This window comes from Mus pahari, chromosome 11 (assembly GCF_900095145.1).
Source record: "Mus pahari chromosome 11, PAHARI_EIJ_v1.1, whole genome shotgun sequence".
Classification (NCBI taxonomy): Eukaryota; Metazoa; Chordata; class Mammalia; order Rodentia; family Muridae; genus Mus; species Mus pahari.
Genome location: NC_034600.1, coordinates 57,567,412 through 57,587,068, shown reverse-complemented (window position 1 = coordinate 57,587,068; position 19,657 = coordinate 57,567,412). Strand labels below are relative to the sequence as shown.

The 19,657-nt window shown below is 43.3% G+C and overlaps 1 protein-coding gene across 1 annotated transcript in view; it reads right to left on the bottom strand.

The window, feature by feature from the left end:
* Positions 1-5,309, bottom strand: part of Adamts12 (ADAM metallopeptidase with thrombospondin type 1 motif 12) — a 277,501-nt gene extending 272,192 nt beyond the window's left edge. The window contains exon 1 of the mRNA XM_021208250.2: positions 4,847-5,309. Coding sequence (XP_021063909.1) covers positions 4,847-4,973 — 127 coding nt within the window. The 5' untranslated portion in view covers positions 4,974-5,309. The remainder of the gene's footprint in view (positions 1-4,846) is intronic.
* Positions 5,310-19,657: the final 14,348 nt, after the last annotated feature.

Genomic DNA, 19,657 nt, shown 5'->3' with positions numbered 1-19,657 from the left:
CATATGGAGCTCATTGGAGTGTCTGTAGACAGCTATAGTGTACTTACATATAATAAGACAAAAAAAAAAAAAAAAAAAAAAAAGACAAAGACAAAGAAAAAGGAAAAAATGAGAAAAACCATTGTCAACAAATTAATGATGATAGCGCAGTGGTCTATGAACTGAAGAGTATGACCATTTGTCCTCACGTACACACTACTTCCCATTCACTCCTCCAGAAACATCTGGACCAATCCAGGATTGGCACTTTCCTGCCCTTCCACATTCAGACTTGAGTTAAGAGCAGAATAGCTAGGTAGGCTGGGATAGATACAGCTGGAGCATCCCTGCCCATTGCTCTTAACTACTGTTACTTCAGCAAAGGCTGGCACACTGGGGAACAGCATGAGGAAAAAGAAGAGAAGGTCTAACTCAGCTGGCGGTAACTGTCATCTGGTATTCGTGCTCAGATAAAGTCACTATAAAGATACTGACCAATTCTCTCAAAAGAAATTCCCTGGGGGAGGGGCACTATGGAGGTAGTTCAGTCAGTTGAGCGCAGGAAGACCAGACTCCAACCTCTAGCATCTATGTAAAATTGCTGGTATGGTGGTGTCCACTTACCACCCTAGCACTGGGGAGGAAGGGACCTGAAGACGACTGGGGTTCCTTAGGAAACCTTAATTGATGAGGTCTGGTCCAACAAAAGATGCTGCTGTACGTTGGATAAACCTCTTTGCTGTATACATCAACCAGCTCAGGTATTTTGTGATAGAAACAGAAAGGGAGTGATAAATGTTCCTTGCCTTCTCCTTTCATCTAAGACAAAAGGGAGAGGCTCGGATGTACACCTGTGAAATCTGAGTGCAGAACTCACTTCTAAGATCTGTCCACACTGCCTCTGGGGTTGGGGGGAAGGTCTACTACAGACCACCAAATATTCACTTGGTATCATTAAGACTGGGAGAAGGTCAGAACACTGAGAGAATAGAACTATAGCTCAGCCTACATAGGGATTTGTGGGGAATGATAAGCCTTAATTAAAGTGAGATTTGAAAAGCTAAACCACAAGCTTTGGTTACTTGAAATGTATAGTTTTAAAAGAGTCTTCCCAGAGCAGCCTGCGGGTATACCACAGTGTAAGAAGACAGAACATGGCGTAGTCATTTGCCTTCAGCTTAGAAAAAAAAAAAAAAAAAAAAAAAAAAAGGATGATGTGAGAACTTCACCTGTCCCCATGAAGTTTAGGTGAAATCTGGATATTGATTTAGGGACTAACCCATGAGTGAGTGCATGACAACCAAGCTTGTCCTTTCTCTATAGCTCCAATTTTGGTGTGACTGTTGCTAAAGAGGGCAGGCACATCTATATTTATCCTCAATTATTTCTATTAATAGTAGTTGAATGTCTTAGACTCTTTATTAAAAAGATGGTAAAATACTGTAATAGAGGCTTATTTCCATAATTACCTTAAATAGGTTGTTCTCACTGCACAACCATTTTACTATAGAAAGCAACATACATTGCTAAGTCCTCTCGAAACTGTAAAATATGCCATAGGAGATTCCCTTTGCTCAGTAACTGCATAATAATGTATAACTGAGCAGATAATTTATTATAAACTACACAAAGTGACATCACTGAGAAATCATTCCCTACAATAACAACACTAGAGTAATTGCCTTCTTGTAGATTTGTTTCCACATTGTGGAAACGAACTATAATAGATTTTTCTCCATGATCGTCTATAAGTCTATATGTGCCCAGGGCCCGTTTCCAACATGTGATAAAGTACATGCCCTGCAGATATCACCACATCACCAAACACAGAACACGGAATTGACCGGTAGCTTGAAGACAGCGTAGGTGGCTTTTGATTGACAGAGCCTTATTTCTCGTTTCCCACTCTATAATGTTACAAAGGCAATTAACTTTGAATTTTGATCCTTTCTTGGGTGAGATATGTTGGGCGTGCTACTTTTGTGGATCTTGGCAGAAGGAGTGAGATCTAGAAGTCAGTCAGCCATGTGATCCACGTGACCACCCATGCACTACAGCACAGCCGTTCAGCTCTGCTAAGCTATGATGTGGCGCATGTTGGGTGTGTTAAGGGGTATTTTAGACGACAGTGTTTTCAACTTCTGACCACATCACATGTCAGAAAGCATCTGTACTGAGAAAACTAAATCTGGGGGCCCTTGTTGGTTGTGTAAGAGAGGAAACGTGTTGTGTGCAAAACCAAGAGTCTTATTGTTTTGATATTTAGTCATAAATCAAGAAACACTGGAGAAGTCACAACACATCCTTACACCGACTGAGTGGTATGGGAAAAGAGCTCTGCAGAATTAGCTCAGTCTGTCCTGGAAAGGATTAGAATTGTCATCACACTCTTTCTGGGTACCAAAACCTTTCTTTAGTTATGTCTTTGTGACGCTGGAGCCCAGAGTCTCCCACATGCTAAGCAGGTGCTCCAGGACTGAACTCCATAGCCCAGCACAGAACTAAAGTCGTGATTCTGTGCAAACCTGAGAACTAGAAAGATCACGCAAGGTTAATGCGCGTGCAGACCCCTTTGCAACTGTGAGCTGCTCCAAGAATCCCTCCAACCTCCTGGCTACATTGAATTTTGTGATTGTTCAATACGTACATGTAAATGCACCCGGTTTGTGGAAATAAGGATGAGGTGGGGGGGGGGATCATCTCTGAATTTGCAACTCTGAATATTTAGAATTTGGGTGCAATTCAAAACTCCTTTCAGAGCAGAAATAGAAGGTTGGTCATCTCGGGGTCCAACCCAGGTTCACTCCTGGGAAGCTTTAGACTGTATTGCCATGATTCCTCACCTCTCTGGCTCTCCCCCACCTCCTGTCCTCTCTCTTCTCTCCTCTCTTCTCCCCTTTTCTCTCCTCTCTTCTCCTCCCCCTCCTCTTTCTCCCCTCATCTCTAGCTCTTCTTCCCTTCCCTCCCCTCTTCTCCCTTCCCCTATTCTTTCTTCTCTCTTCCCTTCTCCTTTCCCCTCCTCTTTCTCCCCTCCTCTCCAGCTCTCCCCTTCCTTCCCCTCCCTTCTCCTCACTTCCCCTCCCCTCCCCTGCCCCTCAGTTCTAATGGAAATCCACAGAGAAATTTCTTCTTCGCTTAAAGAATGAACTACTTGTAAGTGTGTTAATGAAGGCTGATGAAACGATTAATGCTTTTAAAAACCGAAGGAATTTTTTTTTAATCGAAATACATCTGCATGGTTAATAAGTTTAGTGGACTTTAAAGCTACTTTTGAATATCAATTGCTCTGAGCATATCCCCCCAAAGGTCACTAGGGAAAAAGAGTCATAGCCCACTTTCCAGAGCATCGAGGCAGACCCAGCAGTGTCTGCTGTACACCAGGATGAATTTTCCCTTACAAATATGTGAAGCAAGCAGAGCCGGAAAGCTCACCCAGGAGAAGGTGTCTTTGAAGGAAATCATCTCCTGTGCGTGCCCAGGGAAGTTCTGGCGGGCTTTGTGCTGCCCCAGAGCAGGGACCTTTCACAAAGGCACTGTTTTTCAAAGAACAACAAAAGCTGCTATTTTAAACTTGGGGGCTTGAGATGGTATCTGGACCGTTTACACAAGCAAGTGCTGGCTGACTGACATCTAACCCCAGTGTTTGCCCACTCTGGCTTCCAAGCAAAGCAAAGGGAAAGAGGGATTTGCATCTGGTCACTCTCTAAGTCACCACAGAGGAATTCTCCCGCAGCATTTCACTTTGCAGAGTGGGCAAAACACGCTGCTAGCAATCCCTTAAACATGGACAAGTGCGTGTGTGCATGTGCGCGCACGCGCATGTGTGTGTGTGTGTGTGTGTGTGTGTGTGTGTGTGTGTGTGTGTGTGCATTATCCCTGCTATTGCTATCATTCTATGGCTGCATGATTTTAAGTAGGATACCTGGCTCAAAACTGTGCTTCACAGTTAAGCTCATAAGGTCCTCAAGTTCCAGTGTCCCCATTTGTAAACTAGGCATGGTAGCCATAGTACCAGAGCCCCAGAAGGGCATTGTCGGTGGTGGGAGGGGCTGGCAGGCCATCCCTGAGCTCAGACACTCCCCATCTCCCCAAGTCTCCCAGCACCCCCCCCCCCTCTGAACAGGAAACTCTTCTAAGTTCAATTTAAAACAAACAAACAAACAAACAAAAGCAACAGCACCACTTTGCCCTAGACATTATGAATGATGATGACGATGATGATGTTGATGACGACAACAACAACAACAACAATAATAATAATAATAGGAGGAGGAGGAGGAGTGAATACAATTATAAACTATCTTCCCAGTCTCCCAGTGCTTTCTTTCAGAATACACGCATGGATCACTAAATTTAGACAGAGAAAAGACTGCGAAGCAGGACAGACAACCATGAGTCCCCGGGAGGCAAATTTCTCCCCAGTAGGAATGTCATTTGAAAAAAACAAAACCCTAGATCTTTCCAGGAAACCAAAACACAGCCAAGTGTGCTCAGCAGGAGGCCGAAATAAAATTTCTACCCTTCCAGACTTAAAATGAAGTTTTAAATGAAAGAAACATTTGCCATGACTGTCCGCGACCAGCTGGGTCTCTTTAATAAAAATAATTTCCCATGTCACAGTCTGCAAAGGGGGGAAGCGGAAAGTGGAGGGGAGGGGGTCGGGGAGCGTCTTGTCACCCCTGAGTGTGCAGAGAAATACCCTTAAGCCCTAGGACAGAGGGAAATCCGAGCCTGAGCACACAACCCAGTTTTTCTTAGTCAGGCCAGAAGGCTTAGAGTTCAGCCCTGCCTGGTGGGGGAAGGGGACAGATCAAGTTCCACTGTCCTACCCCACTGTTTGAAAAACAAATAAAGAAATGCCACTAACCTTGCCTCGGGTCTGGGAAGCGAACCGGCCAGGGCTGAGTTTGTCTCCCGTGGCAAAAAGCCCCAAAGTTAAGAAACTGAGCCACCATCGAGAGCTTGGCCAGCCAGCTCCCCCGAGCACATGGCATGGTTCAGTTGTTGGGGAGAAGAAAAGTTTTAAAAGTTTTAGCGCTCAGCTGCAGATATCGAGTGCTCGCCTGTGGCCTCGCAGAAACCCGCAGCGGGGCATGGTCCAGGCGTGAGAAGGGAGCGGCCCGCAAGCTGACCAGGAGGCTCTAGTGGCTTTTTGAAGCCGGGCGGGACCAGAGAGCTTTTATTCTCTCCCTGTCCTGAAAGGGGAGTGAATGAGCTGACAGCCTCTGCTTCCTGCGGGCCAGAGCGTGGACTGGGTCAGAGCCAAGGGGCGCAGCCCACCCCAGATCCCCACCCCTCTGTTTCCCCACCCGCCAGGCCTCCAGCCAGCTAACACATTTTCCTTGGGGACGCCCGCCCTCCTCCCTCAAGCTCCTCCCTCCGGGCTCAGAGCCTGGGCATGCGGGCCAAATAGGGGAGACCCTAGACAGCTGGCCAGGAAGAAACTAGAGTAAGAGCCAGTCAGAGGCTCCTAGGACAACACTTCCCATCTCCCTTACACGGGATGAAATGTACTTACAAATGGTGAGTTATGGGCCAGAGGGGACCCTCGTCAGCATCCTTCTTAGCCTCTCCCAGACCCTGAATGCACCCTATTCTGTCAAGACTCCCCACCCACTAGAAACCGCTGGACTCTTCTTCCAGGGCAGGCTAAGATTTCCACTTAACAACTAATAAGCAATTTTTTTCTCTTTGCCAAGTCACACAGGAAATGATCCAAGCTAATCTTCTGTCTTGACCCTGGACAAGCATCTTCCTCTGCAGGATGGGGTACATGGATCAAGTGCTTGGGAGGCCTTCTGTGGCTGCAGGTCAGAGCCTGCTTTCTTTTCAAAGCCCATCTCTCTCAGTAGATCCACCAGCCACACACTAGCAACATGGAGGAAGATTTCAGCTCCAACAGGGCTCGCCTTGAGCATAGGCAGCGGCAGCTGCAGCAGTGTGGTGTGTGTGTGTGTGTGTGTGTGTGTGTGTGTGTTGGGGTATCCATTCAGATACTCACTTTCTCCTCAGCGAGAGAATGCCAGAAAGCAGGAGTTACCAGGCATCTTGAGAATGGTCCAGGATAACCCAGCCAAAATTCTTTACCTCTGGGTTGAAACAGACCCCCCACACCACCACCCCCACCCCCCCACCCCCGCGCGCACGCCTTATTCCATTCAGAAGGGATTTGGCCTCACATATGGAGGACTCTTTGGCTGACAGCCAATCACATGCCTTCAGCAAGATGTCTGGCTACTAGGTGATCTTGCATTGGGTCAGGGCAGCCAAATCATCCCCAGGGACCCAAAACGCAAGCCCCCCCCCCCCCCCCCGAGATGGAAAGTCCAAAGGACTTCACACTGGGAAACATAGCTATCGAGGCTTTCTGGGGGACACTGGTTCCTGTGCTTTGCTAGTGGAAATTTACAAACTTACTGTCTTAAAACAACACAGATTTACTGTCTTAAGTTCTAGAGATCTGCAACAGAATTCACTGGGCAGAAATCAAGAAGCTGAATTCCTTTCTAGCTGTCTTAAAATCTATTCTCTGGCCTCTTTCAGCTTCAAGCTCCTGGAATTCTCTAGCTCCCAGCTCTTCTCCCCTGTCTTCGAAGCCAGCAGTGGCTGGTTGACTCTCTGTCTTCTATGTCCCCCCTCGTCTGCCTTTCCAAGAACACTGCCCATCACCCTCGCCAGGGATCGTCTCTGGAGTTGACTAACATCTCTGATTCTATCTGCAACCTTCAGCTCTCCTGGCCATATAGTATAGCCATGATGTAGTAGTTTTGACATCGTATGTCATGATAAGGAAGACAGGGAACTGAGTTGCTGAGCCTCTATTCCTATCATGTATAGGAGGTAGCAAGTTCACATCCTGAGCCAAAATAGATGAAATTTAGTAGGCACCATTGGCTGCCAGATATGTATTTATGAGGTCATTAAAAAATGCTTTGAGCTGAACTGTGTGTTGCATATTCTTTTAATTCTCTCTCTCTCTCTCTCTCTCTCTCTCTCTCTCTCTCTCTCACACACACACACACACACACACACACACACACACACACACACACACACCTCATATACACATACCTTTTACTCCTCTTTGTTTTCTTTTGCTTTTAAGAACAACCAGATGTTTTCTGAGGACCAAAAATCTCTGGCTCCCATGCCCTTGGATAGCTGGAATAGAGATTTGTTTCTGAAACAAGATGTCAAAGCACTCTTATGTGCTTTTGAGTCCTGATCTTGCCTTCTCATATGCCCGTGAGCGTCTCCTGAGGAGCAGCACTCACCATGAGCTAGCTGGACCCTCTCACATACATTCTTAATCAAGAATACGCCCCGCATGCTTGCCAACAGGCTATTTGAGAGAAGCATCTTTTCAACTGAGGTTCACTCTTCCCAGATGACTCCAGCTTCTGCCAAGTGGACAAGAGCTAACCAGAACAGGGAGTAATTTAATTCATCACTTTAAAGTATTTCCAGTATAAGAATTAATTATGACAAAAACTTAGGGTGCCTTTCCAAAAGCCCCCTTCGTTAGAACTTTTTAATAGTATACAATATGGCTGAAGTACAAGAAAATTAGTTCACTATATCTTTCAGGTTTATCATGGTCCTTAACACTGGAAAGACAAAGGAAACTGATGCACAGACACACACATGCACACCCATATGTGTGAGTGTCATCATCATCATCACCATCACCATGACTTGGTCCTTAAGTATTGCAAATGATTATGCCACAAGACACTTCACATCTGTCAACACCACAAACCCTGCCTCAACCACGATTTTCTTGTTAAACCTCTCTGTGGTCCTTGGGAGGAGGTAGGGAATTGATCCTTGGAACCTTCAGGAGTGTCAATTCACTTTTATTCTTCCAACTAATTGCTTTGAATGGGTTAAGTGGGTCAATCACCAACAGAAACCATTCTTTCAGATTTCAGAAAACATTGCCAACGGCAGAGAGTTCGTATTCCCAAATCAGCTTGAGAACCCTGTAATCTATTTGTTGCAGATTATATAAAGCTTCCGCTCTTCGCAGTTGAGCAGTGCCTTTCTGAATGGATCATCCTTTTGATGCTATAATTAGCTTAATTGATGAAATCAATGCCATAGCAATGCCCTTTTGAAAGACATGGCTAAAAAGGCTATGGGACCCTGATTAATGAAACACATACTCTTGGCTTTAGTAAACAGCACACTTCAAATAGAATGTATGGTTTTAGGTAAATGTGCTGCAGTATATTGAAACCAGTGTCTACCTGCACACCATTTAAGACTAACCAAAATAAAATCTAAGCTAGGCTGGTCAGGTGATAACGCCTGCAGTAAATTGTTTTATTCAGGATTACTGTTGCTGTGATTAAACAGACACACACACAAACACACACACATACACACACACACACACCTTGATCAAAGCAACTTGGGAAAGAAAGTATTTATTTGGCTTATACCTCCCTATATCACTGTTCATCATCAAAGGAAGTCAGGACAGGAACTCAAGTAGGGCAGGAACCTAGAGGCAGAAGCTGATCCAGAGACCATGAAGGGCAGGGGAGGTCTGTTTATTGGCTCCCTCCTCACAACTTGCTCAACCTACCTCCTCCTCTTCCTCCTCTTCCTCTTCCTCCTCTTCCTCCTTCTTTTTTCTTCTTCATTTGGAAAGGATGGGTTTATATTAGCTCACATTTGAGGCAACTGTCCATCAATGAAACTTTTATATCAAATCATAATAAGTGCATTCTGTGACACAGTTGAATAAAATAAATAAAAATGAGGATATTCAGAAGTGGTACAAAGACAGGGAACTTAAGAACATGCTTGTGATGGTTAATCTTAAATGTCAACTTGGTAGACTTTAGAATGACCATAGAAACCGCTGGTGTATCTATGAAGATATTTAATTGATCACCCTGCTTTCTATAAGAAAACTAATCACAGTTATCACTTGTCACCATCAAGACCAGGGACGGCCCCACACACAAAGGACTCTGCCCGCCCATACCAGTGACTGATTAAGAAAATGCTGCTTGCCTACAACCCTATCTGTTGGGCATCTTCTCAGTTGAGGTTCCCTCCTCTCCAATGACTGCAGCTTGTGTTAAGCTGACACAAACCACACCAGCACGGAGATCAGCCAGAAGGCCAAGGAAGGTAAAAGGAAGACAAGGGGAAGCCTGTGGCAAGGTGTCAGAGTCCAGGCAGTATGAATGAGGCAGCTGTCCCAGCACAACACAGGGCATCATCCGGGAGTGAGCAGTGTGAACAGAGCATCCATCTGAGGGATGATGTTCTGGAGCAGGGCAAAAATAGGTGGGGTTGTGGTGACAACTGATAACTACGATTAGTTGCATACAGAAAGACAGGTGAAGTAAGGATATATAATAGGAGCAGCAGCAACCAACATTCACACTGACAGTGAAAAGAAGTATAATACGAACAGAGTTAAAAGTGAAATGAGCCCTGAGATGGGAATATAGGTGCTGGCATGGGCTAGCAAATGATGCCATGAATGTAAGTGCATATGGAAATGAAAAACAGGACTGTGCATAGAATTACGTGCGTGCATGTATGTATAAGTATATTCCCTAAACCTGTCTGCTTAAGATCATCAGAGCAAAGAGCATAGCCGATCACAGATCCTAACTACTGTTCTCTGCTGAAAGGGCTGGTGCTCCTTAGAGAGGTGTCTAACACTGAGCCTTAGAAAATGGATGCACCTTCTCAAAAGCCCAAGAAGCGAGGCTGAAGATGAGATGATCTCGGGGCACAGGAGCCAGTATAAAAGGGATGCCATTCACCAAGCATCAGGAAGTTTCAGCAGAAAACTTGCAATAGTGACCAAAAGTAACTCACAGTCCGCAGTGACCCAAGTACAAGAGTGAACAGAAAAGCTGTCGACGATTGGAAACTTCACGAGGTGTTAAGCTATATCCTCTCAGATATTTATTAATTTACTAGGCCAAGGTATACTGGGAGGCCAGAAAAGTCTAGAAGACATCACCTCCAGCATGCTAAGGATATAAACACAGTCAGGAATGCAGGGAGTAGAAGCAGCATCCTTCCTGCTGGATTGCCAGGAGACGACCAGAGTCAGGTACATACTCTCACTACCAAAGCCACGTAACCCAAGTCTCACAGGGAGGAAACATTAAACGTACCAAAATCACAGGACATTGCACAAAAGAACCGGAATATTTTTTTTTCTTTCAAGGCCATAAAAGTCAAAGGAAAATCAAAAACTCAAAAGGAATTTTTCCAGATGGAAAAAGAAAAGAAATTAGACAACTGAATGTCACACATAACTCTGAATTACGCCCTGTTGTCACAAAGACCATTGTTGGGACAATTAATGAAACTGGTAAAGGGACTAAGGGGACAGATGATGGGGTGATGGTTGCATCACCATTACATTCCTGCTGTGATAATCTGGATTATGGAGGGATAACCTTGTTGATTTCTGATTTGCATTAAGACATTTGGGAAATGCTGGAGTTTGGGAAACGCACAAAGGCCTCTTGCTCCATACTCTCCCCAACTTTCTGCAATCTTGTGACTTCTCACTCTTTGTAACAATCTACCACATGATGGTGCTGGCACAGAGATGGGGTTAGAGAATACTGTTCACATCAACATAGGACAGCCTCTTTTTTTTTTTTTTTTTTATTATTCTAAAAGTTTCCTATATCCCTCCCCCCACCTCTGCTCCCCTACCCACCCACTCCCACTACTTGGCCCAGGCCTTGCCCTGTGCTGGGTCATATAAAGTTTACAAGACCAAGGGGCCTCTCTTCCCAGTGATGGCTGATTAGGCCATCTTCTGCTACATATACAGCTAGAGACACGAGCTCAGGGGGTACTGGTTAGTTCATATTGTTGTTCCACCTACAGGGTTGCAGCCCCCTTCAGCTCCTTGGGTACTTTCTCTAGCTCCTCCATTGGGGAACCTGTGTTCCATCCAATAGCTGGCTGTGGGCATCCACTTCTGTGTTTGCCAGGCACTGGCATAACCTCACAAGAGTCCGCAATATCAGGGTCCCTTCAGCAGAATCTTGCTGGCATGAGCATTAGTATCTAGGTTTGGTGGCTGATGATGGGATGGACTCTCGAATGGGGTAGTCTCTGGATAGTCCATCCTTTCATCTTAGCTCTAAATTTTGACTCTGTACCTATATCCTTTCATGAGTATTTTGTTCCTTATTCTAAGGAGGAATGAAGTATCCACCCAGTAGTCATCCTTCTTGGTTTTCTTCTGTTTTGCATAATGTATCTTGGGTATTCTAAGTTTCTGTGCTAATATCCGCTTATCAGTGAGTGCATATCTAGTGACTTCTTTTGTGATTGGCTTACCTCACTAAGGATGATATCCTCCAGATACATCCATTTGCCCAAGAATTTCATAAATTCATTGTTTTTAATAGCTGAGTAGTACTCCATTGTGCAAATTCTGTATCCATTCCTCTATTGAGGGACATCTGGGTTCTTTCCAGCTTCTGGCTATTATAAATAAGGCTGCTATAAACATAGTGGAGCATGTGTCCTTATTACCAGTTGGAAGATCTTCTGGGTATATGCCCAGAAGAGGTATTGCTGGGTCCTCCGGTAGTACTATGTCCAATTTTCTGAGGAACCGCCAGACTGATTTCCAGAGTGGTTGTACAAGCTTGCAATCCCACCAGCAATGGAGGAGTGTTCCTATTTCTCCACAACCTCGCCAGCATCTGCTGTCACCTGAATTTTTAATCTTAGCCATTTTGACTGGTGTGAGATGGAATCTCAGGGTTGTTTTGATTTGCATTTCCCTGATGGCTAAGGATGTTGAACATTTTTTCAGGTGTTTCTCAACCATTCGATATTCTTCAGTTGAGAATTCTTTATCTAGCTCTGTACCCCATTTTTTAATGGGGTTTTTTGAGTTTCTGGAGTCCAGTTTCTTGAGCTCTTTGTATATATTGGATATTAGTCCTCTATCAGATTTAGGATTGGTAAAAATCCTTTCCCAATCTGTTGGTGGCCTTTTTGTCTTGTTGACAGTGTCTTTTGCCTTACAGAAGCTTTGCAATTTTATGAGGTCCCATTTGTCAATTCTTGATTTTACAGCACAAGCCATTGGTGTTCTGTTGAGGAATTTTTACCTGTGCCCATATCTTCGAGGTTTTTCCCCACTTTCTCCTCTATCAATTTCAGTGTCTCTGGTTTTATGTGGAGGTCTTTGATCCACTTAGANTTGAGCTTTGTACAAGGAGATAAGAATGGATCTATTCTCATTCTTCTACATGAGAGCCGCCAGTTGTGCCAGCACCATTTGTTGAAAATGCTGTCTTTTTTCCACTGGATGGTTTTAGCTCCCTTGTCAAAAATCAAGTGACCATAGGTGTGTGGATTCATTTCTGGATCTTCAATTCTATTCCATTGATCTACTTGTCTATCGCTGTACCGGTACCATGCAGTTTTTAATCACAATTGCTCTGTAGTACAGCTTAGGGATAGGACGGCCTCTTGACAAGTGAGTGAAGGTACCCAGGCTGCTAACCAGAAATATCATCACCAAGCAGGCTAAATATCATAGGACAAAGAATGATTGAAAGAATACATTTGTAGTTTACTTAAGAGGGACAAGAATGTCCTCTCTAATAAGATATTAGCAGAAAACTAATGGAAATAATAATCTGAGTTAAATAGGGATCTGAAGCTGAGGAAACAGTATCATCAATGTAGGGAGAAGCTTGAACAGTGTAAGGAAAAGCAGCAATCTGGAGTGGCTAGAGAGGTTGGGCAGAGAGGCAACGGAAGGGGAGGGTCACGGAGACCTTGGTGTTTACCTTGAGCAAGCCTGAACAACACTGAGAGCGAGATAACAGGGGTTGACGAGAACTGGCTTAACATTTAAAGGGATCTCTTTGGCTACTCAGTTACGAATGGAGTCTTGATAGAAGTGGATATGTGCCAGAAGGAAACCAAGAAGTCACAGGTGACCAACAAGTCCTTGGTGATCGTGATCGTAAGGTTTAGAGTTATCAGTAATGGAGATGGGAAAGATGGGAGATGTGAGATGTCTGGTGGATAGGGGAACACAAGAGGTTCAAGATAAGTCTCGGCGGCCTGAAAAGAAACATCAGCTGGGCTGGTGGATCAGCTGGGCTGGTGGATGTTCCCAGTGGTTTTCAGAGGAAGTTCCAGATTTGAGGAATATGTTTGAAAGTCATAATGGGAATGTGGGTAAGAACGGTACCCATGAATATTAGTGAAATTTCTGGCAAAGAGGAGCTAGCAGAGAATGAGGACATACAATGACTGAACCCAGAGGTTCTTTCTTATTTTCTAATTTACTTTTTCAAGCTTTTTGAAATATGTATACGTATGTGTACTTGTATATGTATATGATGTTTAACATGTTTTCCATCATATTCTAGAGAATCACAAATAATAAATAAAAAGAAACATACCATATTGTCTTTCTGCAATTGCTTTAATTTGCTTAATGTGATTACCTCTGGGTACATCCCCTTTCCTGCAAATTGCATGACTTTGTTCTCATTTACAATGCTGAGAAATAAAAACGAATGGTAAAGAAGACCGCAAGTGAGGTAGGGAGGCCAGTGAGATAGGTGGGGAATGGATGTACCCTCGTCAGGAGTGAGGGGAGTTTCTAAGAATGTAGACAACTCGTCAGCTCCAACAGGTAAGCAGAATGGAAGAAGCCTGCCTCTCAAGGCCCAGAAACATGACTGACAAAAATGGAAACTACACCAGAGATTTTTGTTTCCCAGTTAAGAAACAGTAAGTCCACCCACCAGTAAATGCAGCACAGTGTCCCAGAAATCCAAACAGATGAGAAGTTCCATCACAGAGGGATCGAACGTAGGACGAGATGGAAGAGCCGGAGGAAGGTCTCAGCCTTTCTTTGCTACACTTTTAATGTTCTCTCAACACGTCACACTGGACCAGAAACCTCAGAGTCACATGGGGTTGTGAGCAGAGTCCTCAGAAGAGGGACCAGCTAAGTATCAGAACATCTTGTCCTGGTCCTGGAGAGTCACTCCCTGGTATTACTGGATTTGGGTATGCCCCTGGGATCCCTGAGACCGGAATGTTAATTGTGTCCCCCAAGAAACTTGAAAGCATAGGCAGCAATAATAAGTTTAGTAAGTATCCACTTTGTAAATAATACAATTAGGGTAAATTGTCAGCCAAAGAAACACTAACCCTAAAGTACACAACTTTATATGTGTTGAAAACACATGTATAGAGCTGTGAGGCTGTGATCACATTAATGTGGCTCAAGTAATAATAAACATATGTAGCAAGCCAGCTCTTTCCTAGATGGCTTCTTCAGAAGATGTTTCCTCCTGATTCGGTAAAATCATTCCTAACTTCAGACAGCTACTGTCCTGCTTCCTGACACTAACATCTCCTTTCTGGCACATTCGCAGAATTCTGTATAAACGCATTACTCGTAAGTGAGTGCTCAGTATTATCTGTCTCATCTCACTGGTCCATTCTCTGTAAGATGCATAGATGCTGTGTCTTTCGATGGTTCTTTCGAATTCCCAAGTTGCGTTCTATTGTATGGCTGTATCCCAAATTAGTCAACTGATTCTCCTTATCACTAAATATAGAAAAGATAGAAAATGGGGCCAAATGGCAGAGTCATTTGTGCTACTGATATGTGTTGGAGATCTTCCCTTAGAACTGTGAAAGTGTCTGCCACAAGTCCTGAAATGAATACATTTCCATAAACAGAATTTTCCCTCTCTGAATAGAATAGTGAAAAATAAACCTTGAAGATAACCCCAGATTAAGACTAAAGATTTCTTTATGTTTCTTGGTGAATTTCAACATTGTTTGCCCACACTGCTGGAGAGCACTGTGATTCATCTCCATGGCCACAAGACAAGCATTTGTGGCACTTTGATTTTTTTTTTCACAGCACAGAAAGCCAGCATCCTTTTGTGAAGCCCGTGAGACAACTGTGGAGGGCCAAGAGCTAACATCCTTATCCATCTTGAAGCCCGATCGATGGCCTCCAGGGCAGCCGGGGACCTCCTTTGTTGTGTCCTAGCACCCTGTCTCTTACAGATAACACTTACTCAACTATCAATTATTTGTTTTCCTCCCACATAAATTCTGGACCGGGTCACCTGAGAGGCCTCTGGATCAAAGAGTTGTATTGATTCAGCTATGGTTTCCTAGAGTAAAGCTGTGCCTATGATCAGATTAATGATCAGATTAGCGTGGTGCAACTCATCTTTAAAGGTGAGAGGGTTGATCTTTCTATGAATAGACTCGTAGTGCCTTTGAAACTGAGTGTGAGAAAATCAGGAGCAAAGGGTATGTCAACAGGATACCCAGATTAGTATGTAAGAGGTGGGGAGGTCTTGATAACTTGCTTGATCATGAGTTAGAAAGTGGGCGGCTGAGCTGCAGTTCATGCAGAATGACTCATGTTAATTAGGTGTTTTTGATTGGCTTCTCACTGATTATAGGCAGTGGGCGTAAACAGCATGTTTTATTCATTTCTGCATATCACTCAAAGATGTTTCTGCTGAATATTTGATCAGAGGATGGGTATGTGGATGGATAACTTAGCAAGGAACAGTGTGAGAAATGATTGAGGCCCACAGACACTCTCTTTTGCTAAAACAAAGAAAAAAGAAAAAAAGAAAAAGAAAAAAATGAATTCTTCTTCTAACCCCTGACCTTGGAAGACAAGGTATTAGACTCTGTCCCTCTCCCTTTGCCTAGAGAAATAAATATTCTCCTTTAGAGATTGACTGAAAGAAAGCAAAGGTAGCTGGTCACATAAGGATGAATGTGTACTTACACATACACACATATACTGTATGTAATATGTGCTCAGTCAGTACGTGGAGCAGTGGTCTATTCAAAGGGCCACCATAGTGTCCTTTTTCCACCTGGTCTGACATGTAACCTCAGAACATGAGCGAAAAAGAGAAATCAAGAGTTGTTTCTTCACTGGTGAGGTTTGGAAACTGAGGCCCACCACAAGCCCACCCATGTTTCCTCAGAGGCCGGGTGGTGTTAAGTAGTTATGTCACAGTGTTTCATTGTGAGTACTGGTATATAGTATGTACACTCTCAAACTGAGCATTAATCTTAAGAAGACTAGATAATATGTTGACAACATCTCACACAACAGCCCCAATTTAAAGTACTTCAGCAATCTTTCTCACTAATAACACCAGATGTTTCCTACTTAGATTGCGGAGGATACGTGGCTTGATGAAGACATTGTGAAGACGCTCCCCCAACCTTGTTTAGATGGTGTATAAATATCTACAAAGGGGATATATATGTATCTTAAACCTTGACAGAAGAACAACCGTTCAGTTTGCCCTTCCTATGTAAACAAGGCAAAGCAGACAGTGACATTAGGTTAAGAAATGAAATGAGGGCTATGGTTGCCTAGGTTACCGTCAAGAGAAGCTTTCTCGATTACAACTTGCAATGCAGTTGAGTGCCTGAACCTCAGATGCTTCACTCATCCGTCACTGAGAGAGCAGTCAAGAGCTGGAGCTGGCCACAGTGGCTCGCAGTACATACAAAGGCTGCAGGAGAGGAAGAACCTGCCAGGAGAGAAGGGCGCTGCAGGTAGAGAGTTCTAGAAATTTGTAGAGGATTCATCTCCATTCCTTTTACTGAATCCTAATCATCCTATACGTGTATTAGAATTCCCTAAAGCAAGACAAGAAACAAAGTGTTCAGATTAACAGTGCCGGGGGTGACGTGTAGCTAGAAATAGCTTGCTTTCCCCTGATCAAATTGGAAAACACTTTGTAATGTCCACAGTGTCAGACAGATATTGCCCTGGGAGGAGGTCAAAATTGGACCTGGTCGCACACAACCAAAAAGCAAGTGATCAAATGACTGAACTATAAGTTACTAACTTGTAACCAGAAATTAATTATCCATGATCATGCAAACAATCTTAATTAAATTCAGTGGGACACACACACACACTAAAAGTAGAAAGAGAAATTATTGTGGGGGAGAAGGAAAGGGAAGGGCATTATATAAGATATTGGGGTGAAATGATTAGAATTCCTCTTTTAAAAATATTATTTATTTTATGAGTACAATGTAGCTATCTTCAGACACACCAAAAGAGGACATCAGATCCTATTACAGATGGTTCTGAGCCACCATGTGGTTGCTGGGAATTGAACTCAAGACCTCTGGAAGAGCAGCCAGTGCTTGTAACTGCTGAGTCATCTCTATATTCCATGACTAGAATTCCTTATATGCATGAATAAAATGAGCAAAGAATTAAAAAAGGAATATTAAAAAAATACCAAAGCAGCCACTATCCACTAAGGTAAAGTTTACCATAAGTATCATCCAATTAAAAAATATTACAAAGGAACAAGTGAATGAGGAGGAAGCAGGCCCCAAAATGAGATTGTTAATGATAATTACTCATAAAGGAGGATATTTTGAGAGTCAAGTGACTACATTATTTAGAAAAAGGCAAAGGAAGTTTAGGCATGGCAAGGAAAGACCTGTAAGACATGAAACAACCAAGTCAAACTTCTAGAAACGAAGAAAACACTGTCATTTCATGGTGTTGTTAGTAGATTAGACACTGCAGAACACAATATCAGTGAACTTGAATATATAAAAATATTAAAATAAACAAGAAAAAGTTTATATTATATAAATGTATTATATGTAATATATCATATATATAATATTACTATGTATCATATATTATATATTATATACTGTATGGTATATATTATATATCACACATTACACAGTACATATTACACAGTACACAGTATATATTATGTTTGTTCTCAATGTTTCCTTTATATAAATTATAAAGAGTGAGAGAGCAAAAGAATTGAGGGATACATAAACTATTCAAAATGTAGACCATGTTGCCAAACATGTAGACATGTTGCCAAATCTGAAAAAGACTAAAAACCTATATATACAAGATGTTCAACAAATTGCAAACACAGAAATATATAAACTACCCAAGGCTAAGTCACAACCCAAATGCTCAAAACAAACAAGAAATGGGAAATCTAGCCTGTAACTAGAAAAATAAGGTAAGGCATTTTACATGTGAACAAAGAACAGAACAGGACAAACTTTTCATCCAAAGCCAAGTTAGCCAGAAGACAACTGAGCAATATTTCTAAAATCCTGAATGAGAAGGAAACACTGCCAACCTATTACATAACCAAGAGGAAGCATCCTCGTCACACTGGAGGCTGAAACACGTAAGATCAGGATCTCGGCAGGTCCACTGTCTGCTGAGGGACTGCTTTCCAGCTTACGTGATGATGTTAGGTTCTGTTTCCTTCCATAAGGAGCCAGGTTCTAGGGTCTCTTCATTGCATTTGTGAAGGTTGAACTTCCAAAGGCCTCACCTCCTAGCAACATCCGCTTTAGGATTCCAACAAATTTGGAAGGATAACAAAATTTAAACATAATAGAACGGCTTACCAGTTTCTTAAAATTGTAACTATCCACCTACCATGGCTTAATCCACTCCACTCTTTAGCATTAGCCCAATATAATGGAAAGCAATTGTGTATCGATGCAAAGATCTAAGCGCCATCATCTCCAGCAGTGTCTTCTATGATAGCCTCAACTACACAATAATCGAAATCTGTCAATAATAGAATGCATACATAAACGTTATACCCATCTTTTAGAGTAATACTCAGCAATAAGAAAGACAAACACTTGACAGCACAGATAATAGAGCAAAGAAGCCAGACCCTTGCCCCCTCACATATAAATATCCATGATGTACAATGTGAGGTTGCACTGGGAAACGCTTCTAGGAGAAAGAAACTACAGTGACAGAGGCTCACCAGAGTGAGCAGGCCAGCAGGAGTGATCGATCACCAAGGAGACAAGAGGAAGCTTTCCGATGTGTTGGAATCAGATGCTATGTCAACTACATCAGTTTTAAACATCCTCCTATAATAGAATCTAATAAATAACCTGGCCTCATAAATGTCCTGTTTGTCCGTAGACTCCTCTCTGCTTTCATACTTTCTGATTCCAACTGGCCAGCCAGCCGCATCTAATCAAACTTTATTTCATTTTCCTCAGTTGAATATGGTAGAGGCTGGCTGGATTCATCCAGCTTTGGAAACAAGTTATATGGTTCTTGTATTTCCTCTTATAGAGATGTGTGGTAGAAGAAATTTGGTTAAAAGTATGCTTACTTGAAACCTGGGAAAGAGGTGGTAACCTTGAGTAACTATTGAACCATTAAAAAGAACCTAGGGGTACCCGGAGGAGAGCCATCTTTGCTCCAGTGCACTGCCTGGAGAGGGCAGCCTGGAGAAGCCTCACAGCTTCTGAGAGGGATCCCATTTCTGGTTCCAGTCATCAGGCACCTTTCACACCTGAGGAGGGGTGTCTGCCAAGGAGGAGTCTCAAGGCCTGAACCAGTGGGAGGGCCATCTTTGCTCTGGGGCATTCCCAGGGAGGGGGCGGCCTGCAGAAGGGACACAGCTTCTGGGAAGGATCCCGTTTCTGGCTCCAGTCACCCTGCACCTTTCCCACCCTAAGAGGGGTATCCACCAGGGAGGAGTCTCAAGGCCTGAGCCAGAAGGAGAGCCATCTTTGCTCCAGTTAACTTGGGCTCCAGTCTGCACTAGCAAGACTGTGGACCGAAGAAGCTACACAGCTTTGGGACAGA